General features: G+C 32.2%; 1 protein-coding gene across 1 annotated transcript in view; it reads right to left on the bottom strand.

Annotated features, from left to right (window-relative positions):
• Positions 1 to 9,555: 9,555 nt before the first annotated feature.
• Positions 9,556 to 18,055, bottom strand: part of RELN (reelin) — a 389,961-nt gene continuing 381,461 nt past the window's right edge. Inside the window, exon 62 of the mRNA XM_051963196.1 lies at positions 9,556 to 10,692. Within this exon, the coding sequence (XP_051819156.1) occupies positions 10,596 to 10,692 (97 nt within the window). The 3' untranslated portion in view covers positions 9,556 to 10,595. The remainder of the gene's footprint in view (positions 10,693 to 18,055) is intronic.

Below are 18,055 nucleotides of genomic sequence, written 5' to 3'. Positions count from 1 at the left end.
GCTATTTCTATTTGTGCTCATTGTGGTATTGTTATTTGGTGGGAAAAAGATCAAGGCTCTGATATAGACCTTTGCTCCCAAAATAATGACAAAGTGATCAAAAATTACATGGAGCATGATCATATCTGCTAGACTAGTAGAATTTAAGGCAGCAGATAGTCATACCTCTAGCTTGATATTTCTTCTCTAGTAACCCCTTCTCAATGAGAAGAGTAGAATGGCTTCTGACCCCAACCTCCTAATTGCCCTCTCCACAAATAAAAATCTTCTTTGAAGAAGGTTGTACGGAGAACAAGGCAGAGATATCTATTCTGCCTTCCTTCAAGATATACAACTCCCAAAGACACTCCTTCCCACAGGTGGTTCTCTTTTTATAGTTGGAGTTCATACTACACAAGCGCCTCTGACTATAAATTTATGACACAACTTCTTCAGGACCCTCGATGTTTGTGACAATCTGTTATACCATTTTGCTGTTCCATTTTCCACAGAGGTTCTTCCAAACTATTTCATCTCTTCTAAAACCTTCCTTGGTTCTTCTGTCCATCTTCTTAGTTGGAAACTTTGTCTCATATTTTACAGAAAAAATTGAGACTATCATGAATTCCCTATTCTGCTTTCTCCATCGTTTGTCATTCAGATAGATGCCTTCTGCTGCTATCTCTTTTTACTCCTGTTTCACAGAATGAAGTATCTTTATTCATTATCAAGTCCAAATTCTCTATTTGTTCAGTCTTATTCTATCCCTTTTCCACTAGCATTGTTCCCTTTATCATACTACTGAATTATTTATTTTTCAGTCTTTCTCCATCTTTTGGATAATTCTCTACTGTCTACAAACATGCCCATGTTTCCCTCATTCTCAAAAAAACCCTCACTTATTCATTTCATTCCCTGATAACTAGCATCCTGTTCTATATTTTGTCTGTTCTTTGTGTCTAAACACCTTGAAAAGGATGTCTGCAGTAAGTGCCTCCACTTTTCTCTTCTCTCACTTTTTAATCCCTTAAAATCTGGCTTCTGAACTTATTCCCTCAAATTTCCTCTTTGCAAAATCACTAATTGTCTCTTAGTTGACAAATCCAATGGACTTTTCTCAGTCTATATTTTTCTTGACTTCTTTACAAACTTTGACACTTTAAATCATCCTCACCATTTTGATATAGTGCAACTACATGGCACGATGAATATGACACTGGAATCTGGATGGAATTTCATCTAGTTTATGTCACCAAAGTGATTTTCTTAAAGTGTCAGACTGATTGTATCTCTTCCCTCCCACACCCCATTTTAGCAGTTCCCTGTAGTTCCCAGGATCAAAAACAAAACTCACTTTAACATTTAAAGCCCTTTAAAAACCTGACCTTCTTACCTTTGCAGCCTTTTTAGACTTTTCTTCTTTCTTTTCCATGTGCTTAGATCCAATGACAGCTGATTGTTCTGTGAACAAGAAGCTTCATATCTTGATTCTGGGCATTTTCTCTGGCTGTTTTCTATTTTTGGAATACACCTTCAAAATCATTGCCTTTTGACTTCCCTGGCATCCTTTAAGACTCAACTCATTTCCTACCTTTTATAAGAAACCTGTTCTGACTTCTCTTAAATCTAATGTCTCCCTTTGTTAATTACTTTGTATTTTCCTGTATGTAGCCTGTTTGAATATATGTGTGTGCCTGTTGTCTACTTCACTAAATTGTGAGCTCTTTGAGGGTAGAGATTGCCTTTTGCTTCTTTTTGTACAAAGGCTTTTTAATTTGATATAATCAAAATTTTCTATTTTGTGATTGGTAATGGTTTCTAGTTCATCTTTGGTCACAAATTTCTTTCTCCTCCACAAGTCTGAGAGATAAACTATCCTATGTTCCTCTAATTTATTTATAATCTCGTTCTTTATGCCTAGGTCATGGACCCATTTTGATCTTATCTTGGTATGTGGTGTTAAGTGTGGGTCCTTGCCTAATTTCTGCCATACTAATTTCCAGTTATCCCAGCAGTTTTTATCAAATAATGAAATCTTATCCCAAAATTTAGAATCTTTGGGTTTGTCAAACACTAGATTGCTATAGTTGACTATTCTGTCTTGTGAACCTAACCTTTTCCACTGATCAACTAATCTATTTCTAAGCCAATACCAGATGGTTTTGGTGACTGCTGCTTTATAATATAATTTTAGATCAGGTACAGCTAGACCACCTTCATTTGATTTTTTTTTCATTAATTCCCTTGAGATTCTCGACTTTTTATTGTTCCATATGAATTTTGTTGTTATTTTTTCTAAATCATTAAAATATTTTCTTGGAAGTCTGATTGGTATAGCACTAAATAAATAGATTAGTTTAGGGAGTATTGTCATCTTTATTATATTTGCTCGGCCTATCCAAGAGCACTTAATATTTTTCCAATTATTTAAGTCTGACTTTATTTGTGTGAAAACTTTTTTGTAATTTTGCTCATATAATTCCTGACTTTCCTTTGGTAGGTAGATTCCCAAATATTTTATGCTATCAACAGTTATTTTGAATGGAATTTCTCTTTGTATCTCTTGCTCTTGGATTTTGTTGGTGGTGTATAAGAATGCTGAGGATTTATGGGGATTTATTTTGTATCCTGCTACTTTGCTAAAATTATGAATTATTTCTAATAGCTTTTTAGTAGAATCTCTGGGGTTTTCTAGGTATACCATCATATCATCTGCAAAGAGTGATAGTTTGGTTTCCTCATTGCCTACTCTAATTCCTTTAATCTCTTTCTCTTTTATTACAGTTAACATTTTCTAGTACAATATAGAATAATAATGGCGATATTGGGTAATCATTCTGAATCACCCCTGACCTTATTAGTAAGGTTTTTAGCTTATTCCCATTATAGATATGCTTACTGATACTTTTAGATGGATACTACTTATCTTTTTAAGGAAAGCCCCATTGGAATGTTGGAGGGGATGTGGGAAAACAGGGACACTGATACATTGTTGGTGGAATTGTGAACACATCCAGCCATTCTGGAGAGCAATTTGGAACTATGCTCAAAAAGTTATCAAACTGTGCATACCCTTTGATCCAGCAGTGTTTCTACTGGGCTTGTACCCCAAAGAGATACTAAAGAAAGGAAAGGGACCTGTATGTGCCAAAATGTTTGTGGCAGCCCTGTTTGTAGTGGCTAGAAGCTGGAAAATGAAAGGATGCCCATCAATTGGAGAATGGTTGAGTAAATTGTGGTATATGAATGTTATGGAATATTATTGTTCTGTAAGGAATGACCAGCAGGATGAATACAGAGAGGACTGGCGAGACTTACATGAACTGATGCTTAGTGAAATGAGCAGAACCAGGAGATCATTATATACCTCAACAACAATACTGTTTGAGGATGTATTCTGATGGAAGTGGATCTCTTCGATAAAGAGAGCCTTAATTGATCAAAGATGGACAGAAGCAGCTACACCCAGAGAAAGAACACTGGGAAATAAATATAAACTGCTTGCATTTATGTTTTTCTTCCCGGCTTATTTATACCTTCTGAATTCAATTCTCCCTGTACAACAAGAAAACTGTCCGGTTCTGCAGAAATATATTGTATCCAGGATATACTGTAACCTATTCAACATGTAAAGGACTGCTTGCCATCTGGGGGAAGGGGTGGAGGGAGGGAGGGGAAAAATCGGAACAGAAATGAATGCAAGGGATAATGCTGTAAAAAATTACCCTGGCATGCGTTCTATCAATAAAAAGATATTAAAATAAAAAAAAGGAAAGCCCCATTTATTCTTATGTTCTCTAGTGTTTTTATTAAGAATAGGTATTATACTTGGTCAAAAGCTTTTTCTGCATTTATTGAGCTAATATGGTTTCTATTGGTTTAGTTATTGATATGGTCAATTATGCTAAATTTTCTTAATATTGAACCAGCTCTGCATTCCTAGTATAACTCCCATTTGGTTATAGTGTGTGATCCTTGTGATGTACTGTTCTAATCTCCTTGCTAGTACTTTGAGTACTTTGTTTTAAAATATTGCATCATTATTCATTAGAGAAATTGATCTATGCTTTCTTTGTTCTGTTTTAACTTTGTGGGTTAGATATCACCATCATATTTATGTGGTAAAAAGAATTTGGTAGGACTCCTTTTTATTTTTCCAAATAGTTTGGAATTGTTCTTTAAATGTTTGTTAGAAGTCCTTATGAATCCATCTGACTCAGGGAATTTTTTTTTAGGGAATTCATTGGTGGCTTATTCAATTTTTTTCTAAGATGGGGTTATTTAGGCCCCATCATTTTATTTCCTCATCAGTTAATATAGACAATTTCAGTTACATTGTCACATTTATGGGCATATAATTGGACAAAATAGCTCCTAGTTATTGCTTTAATTTCCTCTTCATCAGTGGACTTTTTATTTTTGATTCTGATAATTTGATTTTTTAAAATCACCCCATCATATAAAGCTCAGCCCAAGCTTTCTTTCAAACTACCTAAATAATGAGCCCTAAATGTACTGATAACTTTTTTACACATAAGAAGTAAATAGTCTCTTATTACTGATTTTTAATGTTTACCTTATATGTCTCCTGAATCTTTTATGTCAAATTTTCCATTGTTTTATTCATTTTGTCTCAATTCCCCAAAGTCTTTCAATTCATTAGTCAATTCTCTATATATTTTGGAAATGAGACCTTTATCAGAACCTTTGAATGTAAAAATATCTTCCCAGTTTATTACTTCCCTTCTTTCTTTTCCATGTGCTTAGATCCAATGACAGCTGATTGTTCTGTGAACAAGAAGCTTCATATCTTGATTCTGGGCATTTTCTCTGGCTGTTTTCTATTTTTGGAATACACCTTCAAAATCATTGCCTTTTGACTTCCCTGGCATCCTTTAAGACTCAACTCATTTCCTACCTTTTATAAGAAACCTGTTCTGACTTCTCTTAAATCTAATGTCTCCCTTTGTTAATTACTTTGTATTTTCCTGTATGTAGCCTGTTTGAATATATGTGTGTGCCTGTTGTCTACTTCACTAAATTGTGAGCTCTTTGAGGGTAGAGATTGCCTTTTGCTTCTTTTTGCAGACCCAGTGCTTATTAGCACAGTGCCTGGCACATAGTAGGCATTTATAAATGCTTAATGATTGATTGGATTGTTGCCATAGCTTTTTAAATGATCTCTGGCTTAGATCTCTTTCTATTTCAATCCATTTTTCACTCAGATGCTAAAGTGAGATGATTATATGTAATACTTTCCAAATCTTAACTATGGTGGTTTACCTCCTATTACGTTAAAAACCCACTCTTGTGTGGGACAGCAACCCTTCCCCAAATTGAATTCAGAGACTTTCAAAGTAGGAGATAAAAAGGAATTTTTTACACTCTCTTAAGAAAGGACAACTTTCTTATTATTAAATTTCTTAAGTTGTCCCTTGAAACAAAAGTAGTTACTTGGGAGAACTGAATAGAATTTATTAAGTTGTCTAAGGTCTTAAGTCTACTTTTTAAAAAAGAGAAAAATGTTTGGTTTTTGTATAAACATTATATTTTTCATGAAACTGTAACTTTAGCCTTTTTATTTTTCTCTACTCATTGGAACTGGCTATACACAATCCATAATCCTTTGGAATGATATTTACTTCTAGAACATTTCTGTAGTTAGAAAAAAAAAGGGGACAAGGGGGAGTGCTCCCAATCAAATAATCTGAGATTTCATGACCAGTACAAGACAAAAAGTGATCATCTCTTGTAGTTGAATTTTGGCACATTTTACACATTTACAAAAATCTGTTTCAATTAGAAACTTTAGAGAATTTTTCTAATGGAAAAACCGATAAATAAAATTTAAAAATATCACTGAGTGACAAACCTAGAGCTATGTATCAATCATATTCATTATCATGCCTAGGAAATTAGAATAATAGCAAATTCTTAGAAAATTTAGCTCATTAGCCATAGAATAATTTACATCATAAAATGGTAGATTGAGAGTATATTGTGTGTCTAAATACAAAATAATTTCTTTTTTTTGAGTCTTTGAATATCTTATTTTCCTTCAGTAATATCTAAAGATAATTTTTAATATTCAAAGTTTTAGGTTCCTTTGTCTACTTTAAATGAAATATATATTTTTATCTCTTGCTGTAGAGCTTTTGTTTGTTGTAGGGTAATGACGCTTATGTGAGTCTATTTCCTACAATTTTGCTAAAGTTGCTGGTTATTTCAACTAATATTTTAGTTGATTGTTTCTTTCTTTATTTTGGTGAAGCAGTTGAAGTTGTAACTTGCCCAGAGTCACACAGCTAATAATTCTGAAGTTGAATTTGAACTCAGGTCCCCTTGATTTCAGGACCAGTGAGTGCTCTATTTGCTGTGCCATCTAGGTACCGGATTCTCCAAATATTCCATTATATCATTTGCAGAGTTATAGTTTTGTTTCTTCATTATTTATTCTAATTCCTTTAGTTTCTTTTTCTTTTATTACAGTTAACATTTTCTAGTACAATATAGAATAATAATGGCGATATTGGGTAATCATTCTGAATCACCCCTGACCTTATTAGTAAGGTTTTTAGCTTATTCCCATTATAGATATGCTTACTGATACTTTTAGATGGATACTACTTATCTTTTTAAGGAAAGCCCCATTGGAATGTTGGAGGGGATGTGGGAAAACAGGGACACTGATACATTGTTGGTGGAATTGTGAACACATCCAGCCATTCTGGAGAGCAATTTGGAACTATGCTCAAAAAGTTATCAAACTGTGCATACCCTTTGATCCAGCAGTGTTTCTACTGGGCTTGTACCCCAAAGAGATACTAAAGAAAGGAAAGGGACCTGTATGTGCCAAAATGTTTGTGGCAGCCCTGTTTGTAGTGGCTAGAAGCTGGAAAATGAAAGGATGCCCATCAATTGGAGAATGGTTGAGTAAATTGTGGTATATGAATGTTATGGAATATTATTGTTCTGTAAGGAATGACCAGCAGGATGAATACTGAGAGGACTGGCGAGACTTACATGAACTGATGCTTAGTGAAATGAGCAGAACCAGGAGATCATTATATACCTCAACAACAATACTGTTTGAGGATGTATTCTGATGGAAGTGGATCTCTTCGATAAAGAGAGCCTTAATTGATCAAAGATGGACAGAAGCAGCTACACCCAGAGAAAGAACACTGGGAAATAAATATAAACTGCTTGCATTTATGTTTTTCTTCCCGGCTTATTTATACCTTCTGAATTCAATTCTCCCTGTACAACAAGAAAACTGTCCGGTTCTGCAGAAATATATTGTATCCAGGATATACTGTAACCTATTCAACATGTAAAGGACTGCTTGCCATCTGGGGGAAGGGGTGGAGGGAGGGAGGGGAAAAATCGGAACAGAAATGAATGCAAGGGATAATGCTGTAAAAAATTACCCTGGCATGCGTTCTATCAATAAAAAGATATTAAAATAAAAAAAAGGAAAGCCCATTTATTCTTATGTTCTCTAGTGTTTTTATTAAGAATAGGTATTATACTTGGTCAAAAGCTTTTTCTGCATTTATTGAGCTAATATGGTTTCTATTGGTTTAGTTATTGATATGGTCAATTATGCTAAATTTTCTTAATATTGAACCAGCTCTGCATTCCTAGTATAACTCCCATTTGGTTATAGTGTGTGATCCTTGTGATGTACTGTTCTAATCTCCTTGCTAGTACTTTGAGTACTTTGTTTTAAAATATTGCATCATTATTCATTAGAGAAATTGATCTATGCTTTCTTTGTTCTGTTTTAACTTTGTGGGTTAGATATCACCATCATATTTATGTGGTAAAAAGAATTTGGTAGGACTCCTTTTTATTTTTCCAAATAGTTTGGAATTGTTCTTTAAATGTTTGTTAGAAGTCCTTATGAATCCATCTGACTCAGGGAATTTTTTTTTAGGGAATTCATTGGTGGCTTATTCAATTTTTTTTCTAAGATGGGGTTATTTAGGCCCCATCATTTTATTTCCTCATCAGTTAATATAGACAATTTCAGTTACATTGTCATATTTATGGGCATATAATTGGACAAAATAGCTCCTAGTTATTGCTTTAATTTCCTCTTCATCAGTGGACTTTTTATTTTTGATTCTGATAATTTGATTTTTTAAAATCAAATTAATCTCTGGTTTATCTGTTTTTATTTTTATTTTTCATAAAACCAGCTCCTAGTTTCATTTATTGGTTCAATTGTTTACTTTCAGCTTGTTGATCTCTCCTTTGATTTTTCATGATTTCCTAGTTGATGTTTAATTGGAGGATGTTTAATTTGTTCTTTTTCTAGTTTTTTTTAAATTGTCTGCCCAATTCATTAACCTGCTTTTAAAAATTTATTCACATAAGCATTTGAAGATATAAAATTTCCTTTAAATACTGCTTTGGCTGCATTTCATATTTTGTTGTCATTATCTTTAATAAAATTACTTTTTATTTCTATGATTTGTTCTTTGACCCACTCATTTTTTGAGATTTGATTATTGAGTTTTCAATTAATTTTTGTATTTTCATAGCTTATTATTGAATACAATTGTTATTATATCATCATCTGAAAAGGATGCATTTATATTTTTGCTTGTCTGCATTTGATAGTGAGTTTTTTATGCTTTAATGCATGTTCATTTTTTGCGAGGATGCCATGTACTGCTGAGGTTTCTTTCTTTCTGTCTCCATTCATATCTCCATTTCCTTCAGAGGTCTATCATATAATTTAACTTTTCTAAAATTTTGTTCATCCCCTTAACTTCTTTTTTGATTATTTCATGTTTAGATTTATTTCGTTTTGAGAGGGGAAAATTGAGGTCCTTCATAGTGTAGTTATACTATGTATTTCCTCATAATTAAACTTGACTTTTAAAAATTAGGATGCTATGCCATTTGATGCATAAATGCTTGGTACTAATATTACTTTATTGCCTTTGGTACCTTTTGGCAAAATATAGTTTCCTTCCTTATCTCTTTTAATTAAATATAGTTTTGCTTTTGTTTTGTTTAAGGTCATGATTGCCACCCCTGTTTTTTAAATTTCAGCTAAAGTATAATAGATTCTGTTCCAGCTTTTTACTTATTCTGTGTATTTGTTTCAAATGTATTTTTATAAACAATATATTATATTCTGTTTTTAATCCACTGCACTTCCATTTTATGGGTGAGGTCATCTTATTAATGTTAATAATTATGGTCATAATTACAGTTATCACATTTTATTCCCTCCATTTTCAAATTCCCCCTTACCAGCGTCTTGCTTCTGACCATTCATTGCCTTTCCCAATCTGCTCTCCCTTCTATCAGTCCCTCCCTTTCTCTCTAGGGTAAGATATATTTTTATATCCAACTGAATGTATATGTTATTCTCTTCTTGAACCAATTCTAGTAAGAGTAAAGTTCAAGTGATGCTCAATACCATCCAGTTTAATTATTGTTAGCATTAGCAGGAATATATGAAAATCAGACATCTTTCATTTCTTTTTACAAGCCTGACCAAAAGCACCAAACCTTGATTATAATATATTTTTAAAAACTGACAATGAACAAGTAGAATTTTCTTGACATAATCTTTATTGAAGCATGGAACTTTAGTTTATTTCACCCTAGAGTGAAATTGCATTTATGATAATAGACAATTAAGGGCTATACAACCATCATACTGTTGCTGGTGTAGGTACAACTTTATCAGAAGATACAAATATGACCCGCAAGAGAAACAAGTCACAAAGAGAACACGATGAAAACATCCACTGTTTTACAAATCACTCTGTTACCACAAACACAAAATGGCAGTTACTGTTAGTAAATCAGCCACAGAAAATAGTATTTACCTTCAGTTAAGGAAATGGGGAATTTTTTGGGGGTGGGGTGGGATGAGAGGAGTTGTGCTTTATCCACAGTCCTTTAGTAGAAAAAAAATTTAGGTCATTCTTATTCACAAAACAACGCTAACCCACAGACATATTGAAGAGTAATATTAAAGGAGATAGCAATGTTTTTACAAGTGTCTTCTCAATCATAAATTTCTGTTTACTTCCTGCATGATATCAGAGTGTAAGTAGCCCAAAAAAAATCAGCAGCAAAATATTACAACAACATAACAAGTCAATACAGTGCCAATGTGTTATGTTGTAGAAGAGAGTACATAAAGGACAAACAATGATAACTTAATCTTAGAAAACATGATACATAGCTGAAATACAGTTCACTTAAATAGCTATGTGACCAAGAATGTTAAATACTGTATTAAATGTCATTTTAAAACATAAAATCTCTTAAATTTTGTGCTTAAAGTTTTTTTCCTGTTAAACAGTTAGTTGCTTACTTCCAATACTGCCACTGTAACTGATATTACAACAGATCACAATTTTCACAGACACATCAACATTAAAACATTTAGCTATGAGAAAATAAGTCACTTCTCATTAGTTCACAGTGTGAAAAAGTGGTGTACACTCTGTCTGGAGAAAAGCTCTCAGGTATTCATCAAGCCTTTAGAAGAAAAGTCCTGATACCAGATGCAGTGCTAGTTTTAGGAGATTGGAAAGCAACACATCACATGTTGGGAGGAAAAAATAAAACAATTTGTTTCTTCATGGGTATCGTCTAAGTGACCTTCGTCTTCTGTTGTAGAAATGCCTGAGCCCATGTTGTCGTGAAAAATTCATCATGTAATTTTGTTTGCGAGTGCTGTTAAAAGGAAATAGGGTGGGAAGAAAGAAATGTAAATATCATTTAAAGCAAAATCTGTTTTGGGCCCTAAGTTGTTACCTTGTCATTACTTCCTGACATCAAGTCTCAGCTAAAATATCACCATTTATAAGGAGTTTTTTCTTTTATACCTTATTGTGAATTCTTTAAGGGTAGATATTTATTTTTAACTTTCTTTGGTTCCCTGCATAGCATAGTTCCTGGCACACTTGGAAAGTGCTTAATAATGTTTGTTGAATTGACCTAATTTCCTAAGGCAGTTGGAGAAAAATTAACTAAAGACATTTGTGTTCTTAAGTATAAAAGAAATTCTTGTTTTTTGTAACCTATTATAATCAGTTATCCAAATTATTAAGGATATTATGTTTCATAGCATAAATGAACTGAATCTACTCTTACATTTTCTACATCTGAATCATTGCTGTTTATATTCACTTGATTCAAATTATTTTAAGACTGGGAACAAGCATATTCTATTCTCCTGCTCTGACTCCTTCAGCTTTTCTTACTTTACAAAACATTTTTTTTTTTTTTTGATAATTGCTATGGATTGAACTGTCTTAACCTTCCTGTGTATTGCACGCTCATACAGAAATGTGGAAGTAGCCCACTCTTAGAATGCTGGGCTACATTGTGAAGCTGTGGCTGTATTCTACCTTCCTCTCTTTTTGTTCATATTAGTCTTTAATGGATAAGTTCTCATTGACTGTATTGTAGTTTTCCTAATAATACTGATATGGTGGTACAAAAATTCACATTAGAAATGAATACATAGATAACCAGAATATGAGACAGAGGAGGCTGAAGAGATGCTAGAAAAATGTCATTACACAAAGAACATTTTTTCCCAAGAAGAAGAAACAAATTGTAAATGGATCATAGGACATATTGATAAAAAATTAATATTTATTTATTAAGTACCTACTATGTGCTGGTAAGATGACAGGTAAAGCTATAACATGACTTATTCCTTCTGTCTTTACACTGAATCTATACCCTAAAGTATTTTCAATTAAATACTTTATGCTTATATAAAGTAATAAGACCACTAGAAGAGAACTCGACTTTTGAGCACACAATAAGTTTGCTAGGCAACAGCTATAAACTCTTTGAATTTTTTTGCAAATGTCAAAAGTATCTGCCTTCTAAAAAGTCACTGGTTTTGTTGAAGGTTGTCATTGTTTGAGATCATTTGTAACATTTCATTGTATCATAGAAAGTATCAAATGTATGGATTGATATAACTGCAATATGAGAAGAGAAGTGCTAGACTTTGAATCAGAGATGTGAATGAATTAAAATTCTTTCTTAAACACTTACTAAATGTATGACATTGGATAATTCATTTTACCTTTCTGTGCCTCAGTTTCTTGATCTGTAAAATGAGAGAGTTGGATTTTGTAGCTTCTAAGGTCCCTTCCAACTCTAAATTTATAATTCTATGCCACAGACATATGCATCATTAATTTGCATAGGAGATGAAATGGTATGACTGAATGACAGTTTTTTTACTTTGATAATTAGTGATTACAATTCTGGCAAGGTATTTGATTATGCTGAAGTATTTTGATCTTATTAAAAAAAGAAAAATTATAATAAGGTACACCTTTTTAAAAAAAAGGAGCAAATTTAGAGGCAAAATAGGAAGTTGGGTCTTTAGGAGAAAAATGTTACTAAGTTAAATTTTTACATGTATTTTAAATTAGATCTTATTTAATCAAAATCATTAAGATCTATTTGACAAGCATGTTTTTCCTGTTTATAATAAAGAATAGATATGAAATAAGTATTTTCATGAAATATTTAAGTACTAATTATTTTTTAGTTTTTTAACTTATGTATGTGTATAAATATAAATATGTGTGTATACGCACACATAGTTACATGGAAAAATCCAAACTATTTCTTATGAAGTCTTCTAATTTTCATATGCTATCAAAGTAATGGGGATTAGAGGATGGAATAACCCACTTTCAACTAGAAGCTCTTAGTAGAAAAACACAATAATCAGATTTTCCCTAAAATTTTAAATTTGAGTCTAATTTAAACTAGGCTGTGATTTTAAGAAAGTTACTTAATCTCTTAGTTTTCCAGAATTATAATTCTTTAACCTTAGAGTAGTCATGAATAATGGTTCTCAATAGGAAGTCAGCCAGTTTAAAATATTTATTGAACATTAGCTCTTTAAGAGTTTTTCTATAAAGCACCATGGAGAGTGCAGAGAAAGTATTGATCTACTTTGGTAATAGAAGTTCATCACCCCCATTTTGTGATATACTGATAAAATGAAAGAACTGACTAATAAAATTTTTTTCAACAAGGTCTTCTCTTTCATCTGAGATATGTCTATTATATGAACCTGTCAGTGATCAAAAATTAATTTTTTACTTTTTGCTAGCTTTATTGATTGCTTACATGAATTAGATTTTGTGTTTAATAAAAAACAAAATGGGAGGTATTTGATTCTTTGTATAGGAAACTTTTTATATTTCTTCCTTTCACTTCCTTTTGTAAACATCCTATGAATAGGTCTCTGGTTGCCTCCAGTCTTTCTCCCTCATTCTTTTTGAACTTGTCTTTCTGAAACACTGTTTTCATCACATCATTACCTAATTCAAAAATTATGAGTATAAATCCTCATACCCTATAGAAAACTTCTAGATTCCTTAGTCAGAGACTCATAATGTAATCATCAACTTGCCATTCTCACTATTCTATACTATCCTTCCTTTAAGCAAAACAACTTTGTTCTGTTCCATTTCTGCCTTACACTTTCTTAATTTTTGTTCACGCTACTTCCTTCTTTTGGAGAGTTCTATTCAAATAACTTTTGATTATTGAAAATTTATCTATCCTCTAGGATAGATAAACCCCATCACCTTTCCTTTCCTAATCAAAACAACCAGAAGTGATTTATTCCTTCTCTTAATTCTTATATAGTACTTATTGTCTATACAATGCTTATATATTATTGTTTTGTATTGTTATTTCTATCTATGGCTTATTTTTATTTTTGTTTCTACCCATAGTGTGTGGCATCATGTAGCTTCTTAATAAATATTTATTGATTTCTTGTTGAGAATTATTATTCATTACTACCACAAGGCAAAAATAATTATAATTATTGTATTTAAAATATTTGCATAAAATGTAACTAGGGTGGCAGGTCTGGAGTCAGGAAAACTCATATTCCTGAGTTCAATTCTGGTCTCAGACTAGCTGTGTGAGCTTGGATAAAGCACTAAATCCTGTTTTTTTCAGTTTTCTCATCTGTAACATGAGCTGGAGAAAGACAACACTCTAATATATTTGCCAAAAAAACTCCAAATAGGATCATGAAAAGTCAGATATAAGTTGAAAAAAGGTTTAAGAACAACAAAAAATGTAATTAAAGTTGTGAATCATAGAGCAAAAAAGGCTCTAAATCTAGAACTCAGAAAACTTAACATAAAATACTCAGAAAACTTAACATATATAAAATACAAGGTTCATATTCTTTGAAAAAGAAGTTATGTTTTGTATTAATTTTCTTACTTTGATGCATCATTCATTGACACTAAAGCAGTTTTCCTGATTATGAAATTATTATAGTGCTACTTCAAATCCCTACTTATTCAATCAATGTTTATTTATTTGAGAAGATAAACCATGACACCTTATCTCAATTGGTAGTGTCATCAGCCTCATGTCAGAAGCTTATATTTCTTATTCTAAGGTTTTAAACATACTTCAATGAATGAATTTTTTAATAATGACAAATCATTTTTACCTCAACATTTATCTCATGTCTTTTTTATTCATGTAGCCACTGTCCTAGTTAAGGACCTTATCATTTCTTGCCTAGACCATTTCACTAGTTTCCTTATTGGTTCCTCTTCCTCATTCCAATCCAGCCTTCATAGAGTTGCCATATTGATTTTCTTACAGTGTAAATTTTACCATGTTACTCCCCTTCTTAGTAATTCCTGGGAATACCTATTATCTCTAAAATCAAATATAATTTTTTTTTAACACTTAAAACCCTCACAGCCTTGTTTAAACCCACTTTTCCAGCCTTACTACTTCCATATATATTTCCTATTGCCCAGCCAAACTGGTTGTCTTCCTGGTTGCCTATATGTGGTAAGGTGTTTCTGTGCCTTTATATCGTTGGCCCCTTCCCCTTTTCACTTTTACTGCTGAAAAGAGCTTATTTTCAAGATAAATGACATAACATTTACATGGTGTTTTCCTGCCATATCTTTTCTTTTTATAAAGTGATATAGCAAATATGTGTCTAAGTTGCCTTTCTAATAGAATATAAGCTCCTCGAATAAAGAGATTGTTTTCTGTTCTTATATCCCCCCCTGCCTGATAGAAAGTTTGTAACTGATTTTTTCCTAAAAATATATATTAAGAAATATATATAAATTAGTGGTCAAAATACTGATCCAATTTTGAAAAAGCTTCTACTTTGGGGGATGGCAACATTACCAGTCTTGAATAAATTACATAAAATCCTAATAGCACTAGATTTTCTAATAATCTCCAAGTGCACTCAAGTCAAGCATTTAGGAAATTGCAACAAAACTTTTCTCATTTTCTAGGAGACTACTTAGTAAGCTGGTACAGTCACTTTTGAAGAATTTACTACAATTTTCAAGTACCTAAGTTACTATTCAGGTGTTTAGGAGAATCTTAATAAATTTAAAGATGACAGGCTTCTTTTGAGAGTAGTGATCCATACTGCTTTGGTGATCTGTTTAATGTCTCTCTGAAACAGATCCATGGGTACATCTTTCTGGTGAATATAATGAGAGAATCTTATAATGGAAACGGTATTAGGTCTGAAGGAAACTATAAGGTTTCAGTCACTGAGATTAACATTCAGAGGAAATATGTAATTTGTTGTTTAGTTGTTTTTTCAAACCATTTGGGTTTTCTTGGCCAAGATACTGAAGTATTTTGCCATTTTTTTCCCACTCTGGCTCATTTTATAGATAAAGAAGCTGAGGCAAACACGATTAAATGCTTTACCCTGCATTATACAGCTAGTAAATTTCTAAGGCAGAATTTGAACTTTGGAAGATGAGTCTTTTTGATTCTAAGCCTGGTGCTTTATCCACCAAACCATCTAGAAATCCTGAAGTAAAACTCATTCCCAAGTCACATTGATAGGGGAATATCACATCTTCAGTTGATTATGGCAATGGCCAGAAAAGGTACAGTCTTAAAAAAAACCTTCCAATTATCTATCATTGGTTGAAAGCAGACAGAATGAGCTACATGAATCCTTGCAAGCAATTACTCTATCTTTCATTCTTTCACTAGGAGTTTGGGTAGCATGTTGAATTACAAAACACCACCATTCTAGCAACAAACAGACATGGAAAGATTCCTGGAGTAATTGGTATAATTTCTGCCCCTTTCAATTTTTGTTCTTCAATTTTTAAAAATCAGATGATTTTTGAGGGGGTTCAGTTTCTAATAAAATGGAAATTGATGCATATTGGGAAAGTAACATCAACTTCATAAGTATTTGGAATTTTTAATAAAATTAAAGAAATTAGTCACTAACTTCTTCATGGCCAAAGTAAATGCTTTGTCCACAGTTCAAAACAAAAACATTGCATCTACTGCAAAGATAAGCCACTTAATTCTCTTATGGCATGTTGGCTTGCTCTGGTGAGTTTAAGACTAAATGAACCATATGGACTTTTATATCATCTGGGCTACCATTCATACTCACCAATGAAATGATACTGCATTTCTCTGTAGTCAAATTAATAAAAGCATTGTGAATCCTATGACTTCTTCATTATTCATTACATAAAATTCATACCTTCATTTTTCAACTTTGAAATATATATAGCACTGTTTTGCATATATGAGTATATATCAAGAGTAACCAAATTGACCAAAAAGTAGGAACTAGAATTTACCAGTATCATGAATGAAAAGCGTGAATACAATAAAATTCTTCCCCCTGCCAATAGTATACTTTTAAACACAAGTTTAAAACAATTTGAAAGGTAAATTTCTCTCTTAATGTTTCCTTCAAGGGCAGCTCATTAAGATCTGAAGATTTGTATGGAGCTAAGGAAGGGTGATAGATTGACCATGCCTTATATGCTATGTTGATTTAAATGTAGGCTGCTCTTAAAAGAAAAAAGCCAAACATATCAAGCTCATATAAAACCAACAAGACATAAATAATTATTTTTAATATATATATCTCTAAATTTTTTATAAGAGAACTCATTTTAGGGTTGTATTTTGGGGGCATACTTTTTCAAAATCAGTAAGGTCCAAGATATGATGTTGTTATATATAGTTTAATTACTGTGATGGCAATTCTTAGTTTACATGACCAGATATTTCAAAGACTGCTAGTAATCCCATTTATTGAACAGACTTTCTTCAATGGCAAAGTCACTCTGTTCCCTACCCACCCCTCATAATAGGTGAAATTGAAGAAGCTTCACTACTAAGCATTTCCCATCATTCAGTAATAGCACTTACCTTACTCTAGTGTAAAACCAATGACAGCAAATAATGAAATATAACACAAGTTAAAAAATGCCTTTCAATGCATGCAGCACTGTGATTAGTCATAAAAGTCTGATGAGGCTTAGAGGCAATATAGGATTTTTCATCTCTTTTGAAAATAAAAATGGAAAAAAATTATTTCATATTCTTTTTAAACCACTATATATAATAATCTTTTCTACATGATACAACATGCAATATTTGTTCATAACCATATGTCAAAATACAAATAGTTATAGTATAACATTTGGCATAAATGTTGTGAATAAAGTACATGTTAAGTTAATAATGTAACAACGGTTTCTATTGTTTTAATTAGATATTTTGTTCATTATTTTACAGAATGCTCATTTCTAGAGATTCTAAGTAATTGGCAATAGGAAAGCCCATTAAACTAGATAATAGAGTTAATTTTTAAATACAGGACAAGTCCAGTATATTTTTTCTTTTCAAATCATTTGTGCCAAAAATGTGCCATTATCTTGAAAATGAATAGCATGATGTGATGGTAATGGAAGAATTAATATACTTTAATCAAAATGGGATAAATTGTTTTTGACTATAGTCGATAGTACATTATTTTCCCTTTGGGAAATCTGAATGAACTTTGAAACATTTTAAAAAGCTCACTATTTTAAAAAGAAATAACTTTCAATATTTACATGCAAAAATTGTGCTACTTCCTTGTGCAGATGACAGGTTGTGACTTGGACTAAGACAAAGGGTAATGAAATGTGCAAATGAAATGCAGAGTTGGGTGTGGGAAGTTCTTAAGATACAAGCAGTAGTTTCCTGCAAAAAATGCTCTTAGACT

This window comes from Antechinus flavipes, chromosome 5 (genome assembly GCF_016432865.1).
Source record: "Antechinus flavipes isolate AdamAnt ecotype Samford, QLD, Australia chromosome 5, AdamAnt_v2, whole genome shotgun sequence".
NCBI classification, from domain to species: domain Eukaryota; kingdom Metazoa; phylum Chordata; class Mammalia; order Dasyuromorphia; family Dasyuridae; genus Antechinus; species Antechinus flavipes.
This window is presented reverse-complemented; position numbering and strand designations above follow the sequence as displayed.